Raw genomic sequence first — 24,097 nt, 5'->3', positions numbered from 1 at the left:
TTTGTATGCACCTTGTCGCACCTTACGTTATCGTTTTCGTCTCCAGTTACCTATATGTCGTACACGTTTTGCTCGCAATGAGCCTTTTGTAAGAGTTATATCGTCTTTTAATAGTACTTCAGATCTGTTCGATTTCAACCTATTCTATCCTGTCTACCGATCCCGTCTTCGCTCCTTTTCCGTACCATAAACTCCTTCCAACTCCTTTGTGAATAATTGTATACTATAGTCAGTAAGCACTATTGCTGTAACCCAACGTGGCCGAGCAATTAATAAAATAAAAATAAAAATAAAAAAATAAAAATAAATATTACCGTTGCCACGTTTAAATGTTTATGTCTGTATTCAAATACATAGAAAGTGTAAACTATGTAAATGTTACCTTAGTTTTATATACGTCTCAGAATCATACGTCAACCATTAAGAACCTTGATTCTGCTGTCACACTGACAATTGTCGAAACGCAACGAAGAAGAACAATAAAGATGGACAGATCGAGTTGAACATTCGAGCAAGAAACAACATCAGCCTTCCGTTATTATCTTCAGTAATTTTATCACCTTTTACAACTCAGAAGTGGGATATTCAAAATGCCTACCAAAGAGCAAATGCTGAGTGAAATTCAGTCTACCGGAACGCGTGTACCATCGGCAACCACAATAGAGTAAATCCGGATGTTATACGACAAAATTTCTCAAAAATGTGAGCCAAAAGATCTTGTGGACAGAACAATAGCCGGATCGTCCAAGATGGCCGCCTTAGCTTCCCATGAAGCCCCTATTATTCCCATTAAGATAGATGATACAACCGCTGCCCTTGCTGGTGCGACAGAAGAAAACAACATTCCTGAAATTGCCACAACCGATGCTGCTGCTCGTGCAACCATTGACCGAGAAATGATACATTCGCACAAAGTGAACCCCAACTCTGCTTTGGAGGAGCGCATACGCCAGTTGGAACTAGAAAAAAGCCTACTTTTACTCCAGAAAGAAATGGCTGAGCTGAAGGCAACGACCGCTGGCGGAACGAGTGCCGACGTAAATGCACTCGCTCCAGCGCGTGACGTTTTCGAGTGTGTTTCAGGCATGGTTGCGCCGTTTTCTGGCGACAAATCAGAAAGTATCACTCCTTGGTTTGAGGAACTCGAAAAGGCAACAGGCATACTTCAACTTCACGACATATCGATATTAATTGTTACACGCCGGCTTTTAGTTGGAACTGCGGCTATATTCGCGAAGACCGTGCATGCGAGTAGCTATGTTGAACTCAAAGTAAAGCTAACCGCAGCTTTCGGAAAAGGCCCTTCATTGGAATGTGTCTACGCTGAATTGCGACGCCGGCGCCTTCTACCCACTGAAACAACATTTCGATATGTATTGGAAATGGAAAAGATAGCTAAAAAGGGAGCTGTACCCGAAGAAGAACTTATTACTATCATCATCGACAACATGGGAGATGCAAGCAACACGAGTGGTATGCGTTATGCAGCCAACACACTGGAGGATCTGAAGAAGTTGTTGGGGGAAATACGAACAACTGCGTATGCTAAAAGCACCACCGTCAACTCGTGCTTCACCACGACAACCCGTCGGCAGTCTAGAAGCTTCAGAAACTCGATGCTTTAATTGTTCGGCTTTTGGGCATTATCGTGATAAGTGCCCGAAACCGCCTCGTCCACCAGGAGCCTGTTTTCACTGTCATCAGAGGAATCACACTTACAAAGACTGCCCAGAAAGGAAAAACAATTCAACAGCAGCAGTTTTTACAACCGATAGAGACTCCGTAGTTACACTGCAAGAAACACAAGAGGTGAGTGTTGCCTTTGAGTTAAAAGATTGTTGGAGCAATGTGACTGACTGTGTGCGTTGTCTTTTTGATTCAGGAAGTCCAACATGCTTCATTGATGAATCACTGGTCCCAAAATCCTGTCTAAATGCTATCAAAACATCAAATTTTCGTGGTTTAGGAAATAATCAACTTAAAACACGTGGCCAGTTGAATTGTCGAATTAAATTCAATGATCAAACTAAAGAACAAACATTTCACATTCTCAGTGCAGGAAGCATGGTTTGGCCATTAATTATCGGACGTGACTTACTTATGAAATTTAATATCCGTCTCACACAAATCAAATTTAAATACAATAAAGATGAATTAATGAATATAAATAAAAACATAAATCTTCCCGTGTTACAACCACACATGTTTTCACTGCTTCAACACATCGGTATATTAAAACAAACAAATATTACTGAGTCGAGGAAAGTTGCACACCATAGTTTTATTGAACAAGAGTCAAATCGTTATGATAAATATGAAGAATGCCCTTTCGAGAAAAACAAAAACTTGGTTTTTGCAGAACTTTGCGCTATTGATATCTCTGAGAGTAAAACACTTAATATAAACCAGAATCTACAAAAAGATCAAATTGATGCCTTAAAAAAATCAATAGCAGACAATTACATTAACATTCCCACAAATCAAATTAATTATCCTGAACATAGCATGAAAATAAGCCTTACTCATGACACCCCAATATACTGCAAACCAAGACGCCTCTCATACGCTGAACGTAACCAAGTTAAGGAAATTGTCAAAGATCTTCTAGAAAAAAAGATAATTCGTCCAAGCAATTCTCCCTACGCTTTAGCACTCGTTTTAGTGCGCAAAAAGAATGGAGAAATAAGAAAATGTGTTGACTATAGACCTATAAATAAAATAACAATAAGAGACAACTACCCAATCCCTCTAATTGACACGTGCTTAGAACATTTAAGTAATAAGAATTTCTTTAGTTTATCGGATTTAAAAAGTGGGTTTCATCAAGTGAAGATGCACGAAAATTCTATAAAGTATACTTCTTTTGTCACACCAGATGGGCAGTATGAATACCTAAAAATGCCATTTGGATTAAAAAATGCTCCATCGGAATTCCAAAGATTTATAAACTCCATTCTTAGAGAATTCATAGACTCAGAAAAACTTGTCGTCTACTTAGACGATATAATTATTGCTTCAAAAGATTTTCAAACACACCTTCAAGTCTTATCGGCAGTTCTTAAAAAAATTCGTCAATGTGGTTTAGAACTGCGTCTTGATAAATGCTATATAGCTCATCAAGAAATTGATTATTTAGGTTATAAAGCTAATTCGAACGGAATATGCCCTAGTAATAAGCATATTTCAGCAATCAAGAATTACCCCATTCCCAAAGAAATTAAACAAGTCCAGAGATGTCTTGGACTATTTTCTTATTTTCGTCGTTTTGTACCTTCATTTGCTAACCTTGCCAAACCATTGACAAATTTACTACGAGCAGAAAAGCCTTTTATTTTCGACTCAGATTGCCTAACCGCATTCAATAATCTTAGGCAGAAGCTAATTGAATCCCCACCCAAGTGCCACAAATCCACTGAACGACCACTAAACGGATCCTAAACGACTCAAGCTCCCAACCTAAACAGAATGTAGAAAGACTTCGTTTAGCAGACGGCAAACGACTCATGCATTCTAAAAATAGCGTAAAAGCTGGTGGCGCTCTCTGTTGGTGGGATACCCCAACCAGTTGAGCTTCATCGCTTGGAGGAGAGCTTTCTCATTTCCTCTGTACTGTTGTATGGTTTCGCATTGAAGTTATGCATCGCTAGAACTAGAACGGCGATACGATTGTTTAAATACTAAACTCCAACGGAAACCACCAGCACTGAAGCAAGGGAGATTTGAGTAATGGTCGTTGGTGTTGATACCCACGTATCTGACCACACGACCATTCATATAGATTTTTGCTCGGAAAGTTAGAAGGCTATATAGGTCATGAAAAGATTAAACTTGTCGAAACACATTGCAAGAAAAGGACAGCAATATAATGATGAGTTGTAATACGCCATCTATTGAGCAAACCAATGAAGCTATGGAGCTTTCGTTTTTTTTCCTATGGATATTCGATTTTCCAGTCGTTTAAGCTTAATCTGTGGCGCTTGGGCAGTTTTATCCATATTTGATCCCACCCGTGAAACAGAGCTGCATTGTGATGCCAGTGCTACTGGTTTTGGTTCCGTATTATTGCAAAAACAAGACGATAACAAATTTCATCCTATAGCCTATTTTTCCAAAACAACTTCTAAGGACGAATCTAAACTACATAGCTATGAACTAGAAACCTTATCGGTCATTTATGCACTCAAACGCTTTCACAGCTATGTTCATGGTATCCCGATAAAAATTCTCACTGACTGCAATTCCCTCGTAAAGACATTGAAAAATCGAAATGCCTCTGCAAAAATTGCACGTTGGTCTCTTTTCTTAGAAAATTATAACTACACAATGCAACATCGCCCGGGTACCGCCATGAGTCATGTGGATGCTTTAAGCCGATCATTTTCTGTAAATTTAATAGAAGAACTAGACATTGACAGTCAGTTACAAATAACCCAGTCTCGTGATCCAGTCATATAAAATTTGAAAAATGAACTTGAGTCCAGGGCTGTGAACGGATACGTTTTTCAAGATGGATTAGTCTACCGACAATCACCTTCTAACAAATTGCAACTTTACGTTCCTAGGGAGATGATTGATAACGTGATTCGAAATATTCATGAGAAAATAGGCCACTTAGGAACCGGGAAATGCTGCGATCAGATTAGCAAACACTATTGGTTCCCGCTAATGAAGACAAGAGTAGAAAACTTTATAAAAAATTGTCTGAAATGTATTATATATTCCTCGCCAGCACGCAATAATAACAAAAATCTCCATAGCATTCCCAAAACAGCAACTCCATTCGATACAATACACATCGATCACTTGGGACCTTTACCTACGTCTCAATCAAGGAGAAAATACGTATTAGTTGTAATCGATGCATTTACAAAATTTGTCAAGTTGTACCCAACAACAACAACCAATGCACGAGAAGTTTGTAATGCTTTACTCCAATATATGGCTTATTATAGTCGACCTAATCGAATCATTAGTGATCGGGCCACATGTTTTACATCTGCTCAATTTATCAATTTTTTAACATCCCGCGGAATTTCTCATGTTCTAACAGCAACTAGCTCACCTCAAGCAAATGGGCAAGTTGAGAGAGTCAATAGAGTGCTGCGACCAATTCTTAGCAAACTTTCAAGTTCTATCGATCATGAAAATTGGAGCACCCAACTAACTAAAGTAGAATATGCCTTGAATAATACAATTCATGCGTCAACCAAATATTCCCCATCAATCATGCTTTTTGGAGTTGAACAACGGGGTACAGTAATCGATGAGCTCACTGAATTTTTAGAAAACAAAAATACTACACCCTGTAGAAACTTCGAATCAATACGTCATCAAGCTTCTGAGAACATACATAAGTCCCAACAAACGAACGAAAGACTATTTCTTAAGAAAAATAACCCGGCTCCAGTTTATAGCGTAGGAGATTATGTTGTCATAAAAAACACAGACACGTCGACTAATACAAATAAGAAACTAATCGCCAAATTCAGAGGCCCATACATTATTCATAAAGTACTTCCAAACGATCGTTACGTGGTGCGAGATATTGAAGGTTATCAAGTAACCCAAATACCTTACGATGGGGTCTTAGAATCAGATAAGTTAAGACTATGGGTGCAATCAACTACGACTCAAAATACCGATAAATCCAGGCAACACTCAGCATTGCTCCCTCTGTAGTTGAATCAGATAGAATTGAGGTCAATTCGGTTTTTCAGGATGGCCGAGTTGTAAACTATGTAAATGTTACCTTAGTTTTATATACGTCTCAGAATCATACGTCAACCATTAAGAACCTTGATTCTGCTGTCACACTGACAATTGTCGAAACGCAACGAAGAAGAACAATAAAGATGGACAGATCGAGTTGAACATTCGAGCAAGAAACAACTTCAGCCTTCCGTTATTATCTTCAGTAATTTTATCACCTTTTACAAAAGTAAGGTTATCTTAAGTATTATTTTATTTTTAATATTGTAAAGGTCCCTGCGGGCGCCACGCAATTATCTTTAATAAATAAATAAATAAATAAATAAATAAATCACAGTAGAGCTCGTGACGCTGAAATGATTATGTTTCAGTAAGAATTTGTCATTTTTTTGATGACTATGTCAGTGACAGTTTGCAAAAACGGATCTTTTTCTTCTTTGGCACAACAACCGCTGTCGGTAAAGGTCTGCCTGTACCCACTAGTGAAGTGAGCTTGGCTTTCAGTGACTTATTGTTACCATAGCAGGATAGTGGGGGCATACATATGGGGGCACGGTCTATTGGGGACTTGAACCCATGACGGGCATGTTGTTACGTCGTACGAGTTGACGACTGTACCACCAGACCGGCTCTAAACTGCCACTCTTTCGCAAAACTGATCACAGTAAAAAAAGTCATGACATAAGGACTGACCAAGCGGTGGTCGCAAAAATGCCATGAAGCATGTATTGGTCGGTCACACCAACCGTTCTGAGTATGACCTCTGATTATCACAATTGAATAAGTGACGCTGATATGGATTTTGTTTCAGGCAGATTTTTTATGACATTGACAGTGACATTTTGCAGCACTTCTGAGCAGTACGTGGGTACCAACACCAACGACTATTACTCAAATTTCACTAGCTTTAGTGCTGGTGCTTTACATTGGAATTTAGTATTTAAACAATCGCATCGCTGTTCTAGTTCTAGCGATGCATAACTTCAATGCGAAACCATACAACAGTACAGAGGGAATGAGAAAGCCCTCAAAGCAAAAATAGATCCACAAGCTGTGTATCCCACCAACAGATGGTGACACCAGCTTTTATTTAGCTATTTTTAGAATGCATCAATCGTTTACCGTCTGCTAAACGGAGTCTTTTTAGGCTGGAAATAGACGAACCGAGATCGTCGCAGTACCGCGAAATTCGCGCCTTGTTTAAAACAGTTGTAGAACAGTAGAGCTGTCAAATCTTTCGCGCCTCCAATCGCGCCTGCTGTTTCGCAGAGATACCCAACTTCGGTATTGCTGAGATTTTCGCGGTAGCGCGAACCGATTATTTTTACTTTTCCTGGCGGATTTGTGTAAAAAATCTTGTCGAGATTTGAGTTTTGTATTTTATTTTGCATAAACTATGTGAAATAAATAATTTGATTCGCAAATTGATAGAAAAATATTTCTTCTTGGCACATTCAATCGTCATCAGACCTCGGATGGTTCCATATACGAACCGCGATTATCTCGCCTTTCTGTCAGATTTTATAACATAATTGACAGCTCAAGTCATACGCGATTTTCGCGGTACCGCGATGATCTCGGTTCGTCTATTTCCAGCCTTAGATTCCCTTCAAGTTGAGTGCTTGAGCCGTTTAGAACCTGTTTAGTGGTCGTTTAGGCTCGTGGCAACGCTCATCGGATGCGATTTTATCGGACGAGATTTATATGGGATTTGACAGATAACGTCGGACTTGCGATTTCGTATAAAAATTTGACAGGCCGTCCGATAAAATCGCATGCGAAAAAGCGTTGCCACCACCCTTGGTGGATTTGTGGCACTTGGAAAACCCATAACAAATCGAAAATTGTCGTGCATGTTTTTTTATGTAAACGTCACTGTTTACATAAAAACACACTCTTGCTTAAAAAACTGATTTTTTGTATTTCTCTGGTGAAATTGCTTACACGCAATATTTGTACAGTAGAGCGTCGATTATCCGGGCAGCTCGGGACCGGACGGTTGCCGGTTAATCGATTTGCACGGGTAATGGTCCAAGAAATGTCAAATTCATATAAAAATTATAAAATTCACTATTTTTTAAGATTAATTCACCTAGAATCAATCGATTAATCGTTAGTAGAATATTATTTTAATCAATAACTGTAGGTTTCACAACTGTTCATGAACAAAAATTAATTTCGAAAATACCCCTAGACACTACAGAGCTGCACAAGAAACTGGTTTCCCAATTGATTATCGCTGCAAACTTTCGCCGTACGTATGAACAGCTGTCAGATTTATGCACACGGTTAAGCCGCCCGCCGGTTAATCCGTCCCCGGATAATCGACGTTCTACTGTATCATTTGTTCCAAATAGGAGCTGTCGTGCAATGTTCTCGCTAGGTGTAAGCGTACCCTAAGATCGCTTCAATTCAGCAGACAACCCGGACATCTAAACGACTTGACAGCCGAACCAAGAAAAACAGTCAAAACAAGGCAGCGCAACATACACACAAACACATACAGGCAGCAAAAACGCACAGCAGCGCACACAGCTCACTAAACGCCATGATGCGCTAGCAAACACGACCGAGAAACGCTCTGCTCCCATGTTTTTCGTGTGTGAAGTCGCCCGCGGTAGGTTTTGGAACTTGGCATTGTGTAGTGTTGCAGTGAGTGCGAGTGTGAAGAATTGTCGTACATAGTGGGAAGAGTGCGTGAAGATTGCCGTTGTGAATTTTGGTTAGAAATTATCTTGTTCTTAATCGTGCACACACTCAGATACACACACACACACACACGTTTACTTATACACACATTGGCAGCTTGTTCTGTGGAGATGGACGGGAAGGCTCCGGGAAACCGGGTAAAAGAAGCGTTTTTTTCGAGGGTCTACACATGTGCGTGTGTTAGTGTGCTCGCATTGTCGCTCATTGTGGAGTGGAGTTTTAAAAATCTGCAATATTGGTCGAACCAGTCGGATTGCAAGGAACTGAAAAGACGGAGGGAACGGTGGTAAATGGACATAGTTTTTTTTGTAATAGAACAGGAATAGCCAGCTAAAAGTAGTGTAAAGTATGCAGTATGCAAAAGTAGTGTGAAGTATGCAAAAAAATGTGTTTCGTTGAAGTCAGGGAAAGGGAGGTGAGGTGATGGTTTCCGCAACACTCAAACCGCAACTCCCCGTTTGCGTTGTGTCGCTTGCTTCGATCGGGTTCGCTTGCTGCTGCTGCTTCTTGTTGGGTGTGTTTGAGCGCTATGTGTGTGTAGCGTGCGCAGACGAGCCGGGAGAAAGAAGTTTTCCTTGAGGAGCTGGTCCAGCCGCACAAGATGTGTGCTCTGCCGGTCCCTACAGTGTATGTGTGCGTTAACGAAGTTACACTGCAATTAAAATCGCAACAGGCAAACCAGCCTTGTGCCTTGTGCCTTGTGCTCTTGCAGCCTGTGTGTGCAGTTTGCAGCAAAAAGCTGAGCAATAAAAAGGTAGACGGACACGGCGACGACCCCAGCCCTTTAGGAAGCCCTGAAAGTTAGAAAGAGAACGAATCTGACCGACGGGGACATTTACGCACACACACACATACAGCTTTGTAGCAAACGCTCGCTGGCTGGCTGGCACAAAACAAAGGGAATTTCCCGTGAAAATCATTGCCCAGGGGAGAAGACCGGTTCTACCATGGTCCCGACCGTAAGGTCAACTTCTTTAGCCATCGGAACGATACTGTATGCTGGCGTACGGGGTTTGTATGGGGTGAAGGAAAAAAAACACTTCAATCGAACATCACAACCGTATTGGATTGAGCAGTGGAAAAGCGTTTTTTTTATCTGACGCTGCTGGGTTCTTGAAGAATTTCTTTTCTTAGGTTCCAATACTGTTTGGAATAGTAGGACAAGAAAATTCACAAGTGCATCGTTTGTGGCCCCCCTGCACGGGTGTGGATTGTAGGGAACGAGCAAAGAAAAGATGGAACAAAAACACATTCTGACTGGAAAAATGAAAGGCCTCCTGCGCCGTCGCCACTGGTGTGTGTACGTACAAATGGTGTGGATGGTGTTCCACATACTACTCTAGCAGCAGCTTTCCGCATTTACCGGATTCGGATGGGTATCAAACAAGCCGAAAAGAGGGTGTTTTATTTGCGAGATGGCTAAACGTAGCTGTGGTGTAGACTAAAAACAGTTGTCTCACTAAATGTTATTGTTTCCGAAGCCGAAAAATGCATTAAGTTACATAAAATCATATATTTTTTCGAAAAGTAAATTTGTCTACTGGGTGAAAAACAGCAGAAAGATTCCAGCTCTTCTTTCCCTGCTGTACAACACTCGCTGGTAGTGTGCGTGTTTGTATTTGTGACTGTATTTTATTCGTCCTCCTGTGCGTGTGCATCTATGCGGGAGTGCCTGCCACACAGAGAAGCCGAGCATAGAGGGCCCTCCTGGTAGCATGAAACGGGCCGCATAGTTTGCTCTTTCTATGGGGGAAATATAATTTCGCTTTTAATATATCATTTTTCGTTACTTTTGTGGGAAAAGATTTTCAAAATTAGCTATTGCAATAGAAAAACTGTATTATTCTTACTGGTTTGCAAAATGTTAGTTTCTTCTAATCTAAAAAAGGCACAATTAATCGGGGTGCGGTATGATGCGCAGCAATGGAATATGAAATTGCTCGATTAGACATATTTTTTCCACGTCGAATGTGTCGAATGCAAAGTAATGTTGATATATTGCGAAAAAAGTATCAACATATCACAATGGACAAATCGCTAATCACTGTGGACAAAGTGAATCGTTTAGACCACGAAGCAAATGAATATCGCAAATGGCAAAAGAACATCCCTGCAGTGAATTGCGTTACAATTTGTGCATAAACTCCACAAAAAGCAAACAGCAAAAGTAAGCATAAGTTCCATCAAGTTGGGTCCGTTTTCGGTTTCCGGTTGACAGTAAGAAAAGAGGGCGTACTGGCTGCTGCTGCTGCTGGTATATGTCCCTTACCAACGATCCTGCCAGCACAGTGCGTTGTGTAGTGTGCGTGTTGGTGTATTAGTGTGTGTGTATGTGTATATGTGGTGCACTGCTGTGCTCAAACCTCTGATCTTTCTCTGTGTATGTGTGCGTGCTCAAACCCTCGTAAGGATAAAGGGAAATACAAGGGCCAACGTCACGTGCACTGTTAAAAGGATCCGTGTAAAAGAAACAAGGCGGCCCCTTGTCGGATGCGTACGAGAGTGTTTGTGTGTGTGTGTGGTGGGGGCCACTGTGCAAAACGAAGGGTGTGCTGTTTTCGATTCTCTATGTGTGTGTTTGTATGTTCATTGTGCGTGTGTTTGTACGAATATCCTGGGTTTTTTTTGGCCCCCGACTCGGGCGTGTAGTAAATGAAATGAGCTCTAATTTTCCTTTCCGTGACGGATTGCCCGTTCAATAGTGGTTGTGCATTACGGATTTAGTGTTAGTAAAACAGGCGTGTGGGTTGGAAAAAATTGTGTGATTTTATTTTCACGCCTTTCCTTTATCTCCAAAATATAGGCTAATAAATAGAAGCAAAGCGTGTAGTGTGCGTGAGTTAAATTGAAGCGAAAAGAAAAAAGGAAGAAAAGTGGGTGTAGTTTGTTGTGTGCTGTGTGAGTGTGTGAGTGCGAAAGGAGAGGTAGAGAGTGAAAACACAACAAGCAATCACGGCAAATCATCTCCCCGGGCGCGGTGGAGGAGCTTTCCCTCGCGACCATTTCGTCCAGCAACCCCACCTCCCCCTTCTCCTTCGCTTCCTTGAGGAAGTACATTTCGACGGTGCCTTGTGGCTTGGTGAACCGCACATGCACGCAGCGTGAACGGGGTGAATTTTCCTGCGCTCATGTTTGGTGGAAAAGCTGTAAAGTAGGCTACGGTTACGGCAAAGGACCCTCCCGTTCAACACACGCGCACGCTCCCCCGCAGAGCGGCGGCACAAGCACAAACACGGACGAAAAGGGACAGCGCCGAGAGTGAGAAGGCAACACAATTTTGCGCCGGTTACTGTTGGATTGAGTGGTATCACAACTACATCTTCGAGCAAAAAAGCGAGCAAAGCAACCGTTGCCGGAAGACGACACTACCGTACCGACTATTGAGGAGGCTGTGGTGCTAACCGGGATAAGGCAGCCTGTCCAGTCATTTCACCCGTCGTCCGTCAGCTGTTGGTTCGGCGATCCTGATCCATCCCGGAGCCAATAAAAAAGGCTTTTTGCATCAAATCTTAACAGCACAAACCACGATCGCGGATCGTCTTCCTTAAGCACAACAACTACAGCAAGATGAGGTGAGTAGTATGTTTCAATGTTGGATGTAGTGGAGTGGAAGGTTATTTAATTTTTCACATTTTTTTATAACCGCCATCCAACCCTCCTGTAAAAATGCAGTGCAGATTTGGTGCAGTTTTAGTTTCCCTTGGGCCTACATTCACATTTTCGCTCCCTTAGTCTTAGCCTAGCAATCGGTTCGCTCTGTTTCTCGTTCCTGTCCCTTCGCACCACGCGCTGTGTGAAAAGAATGAGGTGAACAAAATAAAATAGGGCATCCCAATTAGCGTGGCTCTTTTGGTTCTAACGCCTGACTGGCCGAATGAATTGACTGGTGCGCACTAGATGGCTTTTTGCAGAGAGGGAGGTTTTTTATGATTTTTTTTCCTTAAATCATCATCCTGGATAATTCATCGAGTGAGCAATAACACACGGGGGATGAAAGGGGGAGTTAGTTCTTCGCCTTATCTCGGTTCAGTTTACATTTCTGAAATGATTTGCGCGGTTCATTCACAATTTACGCCGGTGAGTGCAGCGTTGCATTATTCATCTGGAAATAATTTATAAAGCACGATCCGGGTGAAACTCGAGATACGGTACCGGTGAAATTAAAAATGCTCTACAGTGTAGCCAATTCTATTGTGTATTTTTTTCCTTTTGATGAGCTAAATGATTTAGGGTTCACTTGAGTTTATTGAATTTTTAGCTTTTTTGTGACCTAGTGATCGTTTGGTCCTGCGTATCAAAAGGATGGTAGACTTTAGAGCAGTAGACGGAATGTTCTTTTATTTTGTGTATTCCATTTTCGCAATTTTTTGACATGATTCTTTTTTTTCTGAACACAAAAGTTATCCTTTTGTACAACACACACAACCGACAAGAACAAAATGTACTTCAATTTAAAACATTTTCATATGTTTGATGCATTTTTAAATTTCTTTGAATAACTGCCTGTAGATAAGAAGATAACAATCTGGAGACGGCATATGCGAATTAGAAAGCTTTTTTTTCTTTTTTTATGTAAGAGATACAGGTGAATCTCGATATTCGACTGTATTCGGGACCGAAAAAATGTCCCAAAGCAAGGCGTAACCGAAGTGGACAAATCGAAGTCTATGATATCGTTTATTTTTTTAAAATAATATTCGATTATGTGTTAATTTTACTCCAATGAAAATATTCAAGATTGAGTAGCTGGGGAATATTTTTAAATGTAAATGTAACGGTTATAACATTAGATTTTTTTGTTTAATACAAAGTGAATGTATATACCAGTTGAGTGTCCTCACCAAAACATCGACACACAATTTTAAAGTTTTGTTCCATAACAAAATCTAGTATGCCATCCAGTTCAAACGATGTCGCGCAGGAGTAGTATGTAAGAAGCAGTCGTGGCCGAGTGGTTAAGGCGTCTGACTCGAAATCAGATTCCCTCTGGGAGCGTAGGTTCGAATCCTACCGGCTGCGTCACAGAAAGTATTTTTTCGGACCTACGCCTGACAGAATATAAAAGGATAAACCTTTTCTCGCTAATTAAGAAGAAGAAGAATAAGAAGAAATGGTAAATGGCTTTGATCAGGTGTAGCACAAAGCAGAACGAAGCCCAAAATCTTACGTGGCGGCCAGTTCTTGGATTAAAATGAATATGTGAAGGTTAGACGATTCAAAAAATAGATAATTCCTTCTCCAAATCTGATACTTTGAATTATTATTTAATCCGTTCAGCTAGAAAGGAAGGAGCAGTATACTATCCGAACCAAATATGATATTATACTATAAGTGAGGAACTTATCAGAATGCTTGTGTATATAACCTTTAGTTCAGTTCGACAGATCACCGATCGATCTCAAATATCGTGTAAAATTGAGAAAATTCAGGATAGATTTAGGAGTGAGTACATCATCAAACAATCATCAAACCACCCAGTTTGTTATGGATCTAACTGTCAAACCAGGTTTTCCTGGTTCCGCCAGCGGTTGTTGTGCCAAAAAGAAGAAGAAGAAAAAAACTGCATTAGATCAGGCCCACCTGATATAAACTCGCTTTGAAAAAATACATAAGTTTCTTCTGAATGACAGCTTTTTATTGTCAAAATCGTCCTATCTGCGAATCGTCGTAACTCGAGGATAGCCTGTACTAAAGTGTACCTACCTTAATTCGAAGTGTTCAAAAGTATAGAAAGTTGGTTTATTACTGTAGGTGGAGTCTATTTTACGCGTCTGAAGTATTTGCCTTAAATATTGATCTGGTTAGAGCAACCCTGTTAGAGGAAGCAGTAAACTAGTGAAACACATATTTTCCGGAAGATTGTTAGTTGAAATCACGCAGAGCTGAAAATAGTGTTTTTTTAATGCATTACAATTTTTTTTACAAAATTCTTTAAACATTCTTGTTCTGTTTGCTTTGTACTTTAATAGTAAATTACTCTCTTTTATACTGCTTTATTATTTTTAAATAAACGCATCTGATGAGTGGTTTATATTTTAACGTTATATGAAATGCATGTGCCATAACTAAATGCTGTATTTTTGTAGTAGGGATACCACATGACTCAAACCCAATAAATAAACTTTTAATATCTCCACACAAAAAAATGCGTCATCTAAATTTCCTTTGCGACCGTGTTGTATGATTCATAAAGCAGACGACCTACCGTTGAGCATGTGGTAGTAGTGCTGCCCATTACATCGAATTGTGTTTTTACACACTATTTTCTTTCATTTCCTTTTTGCACGTTATTTGCCCGTTGCATTACCAGCTCTTGACGGTTTGCAGGAAAAGCTGGCACTTGGTCACCCCCATGCGCAAAAAAAAAAAATCGCACACCCTAAATGAACGAAGAGCTCATGTGTGGACAAACATACCAATTTCCACCCTCCGGGCAGGAACGTTTGTGGCTCACGCGGCCTGCCGAAGCACCAGTTGGCCTTGACAATAAAAAGCAATTACCGCTAAACGGGGAGGAGAAGAAGAAGCAAATCTATTGCTGATTGGATAGAATGCACGCGAGCAAATCGTTAGGTTTAGGGGCCTGGTCGTGTTCTGTACTGACAGTGAAAGGGACAGCACCTCGAACGTCGAAAATTGAATTGGTTATAAAAATTAAAGTGAACCGTGCTGAGAGAAAATGCGCACCCCCTCCTCGGGTAAAAGAAAATGTTAACGAAGCATTTTTTTGTTCTTCATTTTTTTTGTTGGAAATATGTTCCCCTAGGGAGACTGAAGTACACTGAAGAACCAGAAATTTGTCACAGGGATAACTCTGAGCTTCGAAAGAATTTGCTTTATTTGATAAGCACTAATCGCTCATTCTGAATATGGTTTCATGACTCTTTCTCCCTTCCTTCTCATTCCACCAACAGCGAACAAAGCATCATTGGGGCCCGGGCCTCGGTCATGGTGTACGACGATGTGCAGCGGAAGTGGATACCGTCCGGCAGCTCGTCCGGTCTGAGCAAGGTGCAAATCTTCCACCATCAGCAAAACAACACGTTCCGCGTCGTCGGTCGGAAGCTGCAGGACCATGAGGTCGTCATCAACTGTTCGATCATCAAGGGGCTGAAGTATAATCAGGCCACCGCGACGTTTCACCAGTGGCGCGATTCCAAGTTCGTGTACGGGTTGAACTTCTCCAGCCCGATGGACGCGGAAGCGTTTGCCCGTGCGATGATGCACGCTTTGGATGTAAGTTGCTGTGTTTAGCCAGAACAGGAGAATTGTTTACGAATTTGCCTATTAATTTGGAATCAATCCTTTGCCCTACTCCCTCCTCCTCCTTTTTAGGTGCTGAGTGGACGCGTACCACCCTCGTCGACCATGCAAACGACCAATCCGAACCCGAGCCAGATGGCTGCGGCGTACGAGGAGGACATGGGCTACCGTACGATGACCCGTGAAGATGCGGCCATCATGCAGCAGCAGCAGCAAATGACTAGTCAACCGCCGGGCGTGGGACCACCACAGCAACCGCCGAACTCGATACCGGGCCCGGGCGGTGGCATACTATCCCCGCAAACGCCGACATCTCAAACGCTGCCATCACAAGCCACCCAGCAGCAGCAGCAGCAGCAACAACAGACGCATCATCGTACAAACAGGTAGGAGGGGGATTTTGGCCTTCGCAAGTGGCTCTCTTCAACTCGAAATTGTCGACGGAGGGATGATGTAGACCGCTGGGGTTACACGCTAAAGTGTACAATGCTCTATCTGCTGTGCACTATTAGTGCCGATGTACGGGGTGGGTACACTCAAGCGGATCGGATCGGTGTTGCGAAATTGGGTCTCATCATTATAAGAGACGGTGGAGTTGCCCAATTCTAGCTCGAACCAAACTTAACGATTCAAGAAGGTTATATTCGGTAGGACGTAATGTAACAATTTTCTTTTTAAAAACATCCATAATACTTCAACGGCTCAATGAAATGCAGACCTGCATGTTGAGTTTGGTGCATAAATACAAAAGGTATCAATATTACATTGCAGTTCTCTTGCACCGCTTTTGCCCCACTTTCGATGTCAATGATCTTGCCGGGGTCGTTCACGACCACCACTTTTGGTTCTTCTGGCTGTGCTCGGTGGTAGCGTGGACAAGTTTCTTAATTAGTTGCCCATCACACGTGTGTGCATTGGGGACTACATTCCACCTTTTCTCGCAAGAATTACGTCAAAAGAGCTTCGACCCAAAGGGAACGCGCGGGCGTGGCATCTCATTGCGTTCGAAAAGCACGTCCGTAACGCCGCTTAAGGTGCAACCGGAAGGAAGGTAGCGTTCCGATGTGTGTACTACTGTGCTCTTGTGTCGTTTGTGGTATCTCTCCATAAAATAGTGCTCAAGCTTTTCCCATTCTCCTCCACCGGACATGTATGTGCTACGCCAATGACTCCGGTGTGCAAACTGAGAAATGTGCACATCATATCTGTCCAGCGCCCGGACTCCACGGAGAGATCCAACTAGCGAAAGAGATTGGTTTCTGCCAAGTGGCGGTCATATATCCATTGGAGCGTTTATGAGCTGCGGCGAACGGACACTTTCCTACTGCGGGAGAAATAAATAATCAACCAGCGTGTGTGTTTTGTTGCCTTGTATGTTGTGTTTGTTGCTTCTTTTCCAACAAATCGTAGCGGCACAGTCATCGTCGCGCCCGGCACGCCACTCTCTTTACGATGCGAATAAATACATTGCGCTTACTCTCCATACACTCACACACACACGTGTTTAATTGCTATCTCTTGCCGGATGCGGTGCATTCCTTTGGTGCAGCTGCACAGTTGCTTTTTTGCATTAACGCTCTGGAATGTGAGATATGAGGTGCAAGGAATATTCTACTGTAAGAGCGTTAAACATTAAGATTCAGTTACATATTTATGATTTTCGACACTATTCCTTGCAGTTATTTTGCTGAGCTTGGTAAAAACAAACATCTTTATCCGTGGGCATCAGTTTATATTAACTTAATCTGGAACCAAAAACATACGTCTCTTCTTGCCTGAACGAGCAGAAAAGCAGTAGCGCTGAAGATAGCGTGTTGCACACATACATTGCAACTTTGTGCTGGTAGATGCTGCCAATCGGACGGTTCCATGTAAAGAGATTGTGCGGGCAGCTCATCTCAACCGGAACCGGAACACAACACCAATAAGGCACGAGACGCGCTCTTCGTCTGCGCAAACACTACCGGGGTCGTCTCTTTGGATGAGAAGAGGCGGCAGAAGAACGCATGTAATCGTTTTATTAGTGTTATTTGTTTCCTATCCAGCGCCGGCGGAAGAAAGCGGCAAGAAAGTGTAATACCTTTTCTGCAACAATAAGCCGCATACACACTCGGCACAGAAAGCAGAGGAGTGCCCAAGTGTTTGTTTGTTGGTATGTTGCCTTTATTCATCTCGTGCCCATGGGATAGTATTTACGGCCCAGTCGCGCATACTCTTCAATTATGATTGCACGACGGTGAAGGGGTAGAAAAGCATTTTCCCTGATCGATTACTGTTGCGTTTGTCTCGCTTACGTCTCTTTCTCTGGCACGTTCGTCTTCCGTTGCGTATGCGATATGATATGCGCCGTACCGAGTCTGTCTGGTGGGGGTACTATCCGGATCGCTCTGGTAATGTGTTGCTGCATCTGCCAGACAGGAGGCGCCGAAGGTGACGACCTCTTAAATGGAGGTAACAGCGGCAACGGAGACAACAGCGGAAAGCAAATGTCGCCCCGATTACTTTGATTTGCGCGGGCAATTTATCGTTGCATGGTGGATGAACTGCATTTGCTGGCAGATGCAAAATCAACGGTTCAGTGTCGCGACATAGTCCAATTGGTCCAGTGTCGTGTGTGATGGGAACCTATGATCGTCTCATGGTGACTCATGTTACACAATTCCAGCAAGCTCCTAACAGGTTTGGTACATCTTCATTGCAGCACATTTCCTCTAGACAGGAAGTTTCCGTGAGAATTACGGAGTATTTCTGTGATTGAATGTCATTTCCCTGTTAGCATATCCCCCCATAACCTCAAAAATCATCGCTATTGTGTGTGGTCAACGAAACAAGAGAAATAAATTGAGATTTTGGAGAAAAGTGGTCTCTAGTGTTTTCCATCCTGCTGCATCTCTTCAAATTGGGGTGCTTTTTTAATGGTGAATGCAAATTCTACGGCGGTACTGTTGTGCTCGGTTTATCATCCTTTCGCGTAGTTGTCGTTTACGCTGATCCTGATTATGACGGGAGAAGATTGTTCAATCCTCCCTTACTGTAGACGGCTTTGTCTACGATGCTTGCCCTGGTTGTTTTGTTCGAGGGCGTACGCTGGTAGTTTTGTTGTATCTTTGGCTCTTGGTTTCGTTAGGCGATACGTCTAGTCCTTATCGCATCTTTGCCGTAACTCATACTTCCTTGCTACTGCTACATTATAAAAAAATATCTCCTATCGGTCCAGAGCTACTTTAGCCTCGAGTAGCGGTTCAGAATATAGGATCGTTGAACTTTCACTTATCATTTCTTTGGACGATTTCTACTACACATAGGCTACAGCGCAGCATGAGTGTCTAGCCGTCACTCTCCTCAATGATGGTGTATATAGGCAGACGTTTTCTGTTCTCCGCGCAGCAGCTAGCTTTTGGAACGGAACCATGAATGGAATCGGCTGATACGACGCTCAGCCACTAGCCATCCCTTTACATGGGGAATATGGGGAAGAATTTTCAGCCACTACTACTGAACCATGATGAAAAGTGGTCTGTGCTGCACGCTGCACTTCCAAGGCTGATTTCTCTAGAGAGAGATGAAGATGATGAACCCTTCAAACGCATAAGAGCCGCGAAGATTGATCGGAAAAATTAGAGCGCTATTTATTCATCATGCTGCATATGTGGGGCTGTGCCTGTGTGTGTGTGCATTATTGAGTGGAAGTTACTTCTCCTTATCCTATCACTTATCAGGGATTAGGCAACTGCTTTCCTCATAGATTGCGGTTACGTTGGGGACGCGTGTTTGTGGGCTTTTTCCTTGGTGCGTTCTTGATCTTTGTTTAGCCTTTAGCCATTAGCCTTAATCGATCGTTAATTATGCGTGTATGGTCTTTGTTTTGTGAGGTTGTTTGCGATAAGCAAGATTTATGTGGCTATACAGAAACTACAACTCATAAATAGATTAAATTCCGACGTTTTTTTCGGGTAAAATACGGTAAAATACATTGGAAAACGAGCTAAAATTGAATTATGTTTGTTGAAGCATTAGCTGATTTTACTATTTTTTCCACCTACCATCCACCATGCTGTTATTTCGATATGGTATATCATCCCTTGCTTGTCTCTCCATCTGCCTTTAGCAGATAATCGACCAGATATGTCCAGATTTCATGCGTGTATGGCACATGCGCAACATATTAATACCGAACAAACACAGCGCAAGTGAATTATTTAAGCTGTGGTCTTGAAGCTCAGAAATGTGCGAGCTGTAAAATTCAATTTACCACTTCACACTCTCACTCTTTCTCAAACGCGCTGCGAAAGCGTTATGTTTTGCTCTCGCCCACCTTCATCCGTCTTTCATGCCTAGTTTAGTATATGTTTTTTTTTTTCATGTGCGTATACGCACATATGAGCCGACCAGCCAGTCAGTCAGCCGCCAAGCTAATCAGCATACAATCGACACGCGTCTTTCGCGGTCCGTTGCGTGCGCTGGCACAGTGGCCTGGTTAGTGGGCTGCGTAAAGAAGCGGTTTGATGATATTTTTTCGTCCAAGCTCCGAGAGAGCCGAGCCGGTGGTGTCGTTTACTGATTATTGGGGTGAAGGATTCACAATTTTCCAATGAATTCACGGGCAATTTGTTGTATTAGCGCGCGACGAGTGGCGTTGTGGTCGGTGTGGCCTTGAATTCTGCTGTCTGGAGGGAATTCTGGAGGGAAAAAGAGAGAAAGAGTGAGATACGTGTATAGTATGTAAATGGGTTCTCTCGAAGGACGCTGGTCAGCACGATTGGGTGCTATCTTCCTTACCCCGGGTGTGCAATAAAATGCGTGTTTGAGAGCATTTACCACCGAACACCGTTTTCCTATGAGGACGACCCCCGAGCGGGAACTTCTGCCGGATGTTAAACACGCAACACTTACGTAATTCTCGACCGTTTTGTTAAATTTGCACGGTAGAGCTGGTTTAAATGGGTTTGGTGGGAAAGGATACGTTGGGTTTGTTTTGTTAATTTCCAGCAAGCACATTTTCTACCTTGGGCCACCGTTCAATTGAAGTCTCAATGCATTAAACGCCATAATTGATGGAAATTAACTGATCAAATACGTAATTATTTTGCCATCCGTCTAAATGATAGAGCTCATGAATCTATGTTTAAATGATCAATAATGGTATTCTACATTACATTACATTGTTGGCCTGATTAATATAGCCGGCCTGACCATGCGATGCATGCGATCACGGATTCGGATGTATTGTAGACATCGTACATTACAGGGTCTTCCAAGATACTTTCGAAGGTGCACATCATTACAGGGTTTTCCAAGTTAGTTTCGAATGTAAACATTGTTATTCACCGCGTGCAAAATGTTGTTCCACATCGATCTGACATTTCATTTCCATCATAATAATTTTTAAAATCTACAGCATGATTTTCAACACGTTTCAAGCTGGATTGAGTTTTGCAGCTCTTTGTTGTATGTTGAGAATCATGTGTTGAAACTGAAATTTCATTTTGTAACAAATAAACCATTTGACAGCTGTTGAAAAACATTTTGGATGCGGTGAATAACAACTGACTTGGAAAACCCTGTATTCAGCACCTCCAAGATGTTTTCAACAGCTGTCACATATTTTATTGGAATTTAGCTCGTGCACATGATTTTCAACAAACCACAAATAATTGTCAAACTCAGTCCAGTTTGAGACGTGTTGAAAATCATGTTGAAGAACTGAAACATTATTGTGATGAAAATACAGTATTTGAGAGTTGTTGAAAAACATTTCGCAAGCAATAAAAAAAGTTGTAGACATTGAAAATTAAGCAATCAAAGAATCCTGTTTTCATGAAAAATTTTAATTCACATTTAAAGCTTTCTTAAAAGACGGCTGTACAAAAAAAAGTTAAATATCCTGTTTTTAAAAATAATTATAGATAAAACATCGATCCAGTCATTTTTTAGTAACACGTGCCACAAATTGCAACGAACAGCCTTTCCCATGCAATATCTGTTCGGTTACATGTGTAGTAGACCCCTTTCGTTTGCTCTGAAAGGTTTAGCAGGGTATGATAAATGTGCAGCTTTATTTTGCGTTTAATCCATAATGCGAAGAATGCCGCTTGGGACACGTGTGTGTTTATGTTTTTTTTTTGCTCATTCGTAGCATATTTGCATTTGTTTTGCATTTCTACCTCAACCCCTTTTACTTGTAACCGGTGGGATGCAATAGTGAAAGAAGGTAATGCATGCTAGTAGCTGTCGTGCTGAGTGTTGCTTCTCACAAACGCACACACACGCATAAACCATCATCATCATCATCATCATCAATTGTTAATGGGAGTTGTTGAACTAGTTTCTGCCTTGTTTGGTTTACAGTGGTTACATTTCTCGCTTTGTCTCGATTGGCATTGTGTCCTGCTAACTGCTAATTGGCCTCACTTGTTTGTAATCCCGTAAGTGAGTGAGTGAGTTTTTTTTAAAGTTTGTTTTGCATATGCATTTGGTTTGGTTGGGTGGTGCAGTTTGTTCAATACTTTCTTCCGGTTTGGCGTTGTCAGTTTCTGCCCGTGTTTGGTATTGTGTTTCAGAGCTGCACAGGCATATAATGGAACGTTGACATTGATCCAGTTGACGGTCACGTATAGTTTGTGTATGTAGGACTCCAATGATAACATAACAAAAATAACTTTAAATAATTATAATTAATAGTAGTAATTCCTGACTTATGGTTGCAAAGAATCACAAAAAAAACCCTTTTTTCTCTGCCGAATATGGGACACAAAAGAAGCAATGTGTCTTAATTCTATTGATTTTTTCGTTCGCGTTGCATAAGCTCTCCTCCAGCAATGTAACCTCCTCGTAGTTTGGTAAACATACCGAAATTGAATCATACTCAATTATGTCACCAATTAAGGGCGTATATTTTGTCACCAACCAACGAGGACGATTCGATCGATTAAGCACAAGGGCCCGAAGCCGCTATTTTACATCAATCGGAAGCGAATGATTCATTCGGCTGTCGGAGGGGGAAAGGGTCAGTCGCATTCCAGACCATCTGTAAGACCTAATCGAACAATTTGGGGTGCATTTGTATGGCATGTCTTGCTTCATAAGGTTAACTCTTGTAGTCTTGTGTTTGTACAGTTTTATGTGTGCTGCAATTGAACGTCTTAAGAGTGTGATATTTATGAGCGAATAATTTACATGCTCATGCTCCCTTTTTGACGCAACACAAGAGCGAGAGTGAGCCCACTTTGTCGTTAGAACCTGCAGCATTAGCAAGAACTTTTGTTGCAGGAAATGTTTGCCACTTGTAATACACGCTTGCACGATACATTCCCTTCAATTGTTTCTAACCAGCAACGAGCAACGAGATATGTGCCTTGCAGACGCAGGAAGCTAAAAATGTACTTCCGCGAATTAGCTGTTACTTTCACGCTAGATTATTTATCTCATCTTTCCCCTGCTCTGTTCCGTCGTCACATCATTACTGGGGCTTGCACGGTTTCTTTTTTTCTTTCTTTCTTCTCCTCGACAATGGCAAACCTTCCTGCGCCCGACACTATCTACACGGCTCTGGAGTATGTAATGGCTCTTGTGTGTTGATTGAAAAATTAGCCCTTTACTACACCACAGACCGATGGGGGGATATATGTGCTCTGAAGTGCGCAAGCATTTACATCACTTTCGGTTGGTACACTTTTGGTGTCTGCGTGTGTTGGTAACTTTTGTTTCTACTGTCCCTTCAGGCCTTTGTTAGTTGGTAAGAGGAAGAAACCATCCGCTACACACCTTAAAAGCAGCATGGCAGTGGCCTTATCAACGCACAGCACATGCCGTATCACCATCATCATCATTCTATAGACTTGACGGTAATGGAAATTGAGCAGATTTTGGTTTCCGATATGTCAGGAGTGTCTTGGTTCTTGTTTGATGCGTCAGCTAATGGTCTTGTAATTTGAGCCGCGATCAAGTAATTACTTAGTTGGCAATTATTTCCGAAGTTCGAACGATTTTTGGAGCATATTATGAACTTGAATTATTTTTAAATCTATAAAAGTATGAGGCGATGGTAGGAAGTGGCGAATGTGTTAACAAAAAAGCAAATACCAATTTGTCCTGCTCACACCTGCTTCTTTTACCGTCCATTACATGAATTACCTTTGGAGGGTGAAAACTGCGTAACATACAGGCATGCTTTTCGTGAGCGCTTGCTCCCGAGCACTGCAAACATGCCATTCAATGTTATGTTGCAGGAAGTTGCTCTAAAGCAACTGCAAAAGCCGACGGCACGCAAGTAATGTGTGGCATCTCTTAATAGTGAAGACAAGCGAAACATCCCAACACACTATCCGCCGCCCGGTAAACGAAAAAAAGGGGAAGCTATAATTGATGGATCATCATTATCGTCTCGCTCTGTGTGTGTATACATTTTTGGAAGGTT

The 24,097-nt window shown here is 41.9% G+C and overlaps 1 protein-coding gene and 1 non-coding gene across 10 annotated transcripts in view; both read left to right on the top strand.

Annotated features, from left to right (window-relative positions):
* Nucleotides 1–8,199: 8,199 nt before the first annotated feature.
* The window catches only part of LOC120959048 (protein enabled), a 34,332-nt gene continuing 18,434 nt past the window's right edge, over nucleotides 8,200–24,097 (top strand). For 4 of the 9 annotated variants that reach the window (XM_049609289.1, XM_049609293.1, XM_049609291.1 and 1 more), the window contains exons 1-4: nucleotides 8,211–8,431; nucleotides 11,222–11,990; nucleotides 15,333–15,654; nucleotides 15,754–16,067. In XM_049609289.1, the coding sequence (XP_049465246.1) occupies nucleotides 11,986–11,990; nucleotides 15,333–15,654; nucleotides 15,754–16,067 (641 nt within the window). In that variant the 5' untranslated portion in view covers nucleotides 8,211–8,431; nucleotides 11,222–11,985. Of the gene's footprint in view, nucleotides 8,432–11,221; nucleotides 11,991–15,332; nucleotides 15,655–15,753; nucleotides 16,068–24,097 lie in introns of all 9 variants that reach the window. The other 5 variants (XM_049609286.1, XM_049609290.1, XM_049609288.1 and 2 more) reach the window with 5 other exon arrangements.
* Trnas-cga (transfer RNA serine (anticodon CGA)) lies at nucleotides 13,356–13,437 on the top strand. Its single transcript has one exon. It is a non-coding gene; the product is annotated as a tRNA-Ser (tRNA).

The sequence above is a fragment of the Anopheles coluzzii genome, chromosome 3 (genome assembly GCF_943734685.1).
Source record: "Anopheles coluzzii chromosome 3, AcolN3, whole genome shotgun sequence".
In the NCBI taxonomy this organism is placed as follows: Eukaryota; Metazoa; Arthropoda; class Insecta; order Diptera; family Culicidae; genus Anopheles; species Anopheles coluzzii.
Note: the sequence above shows the minus strand (reverse complement) of the source record. Positions and strands in the feature narration are given on the sequence as shown.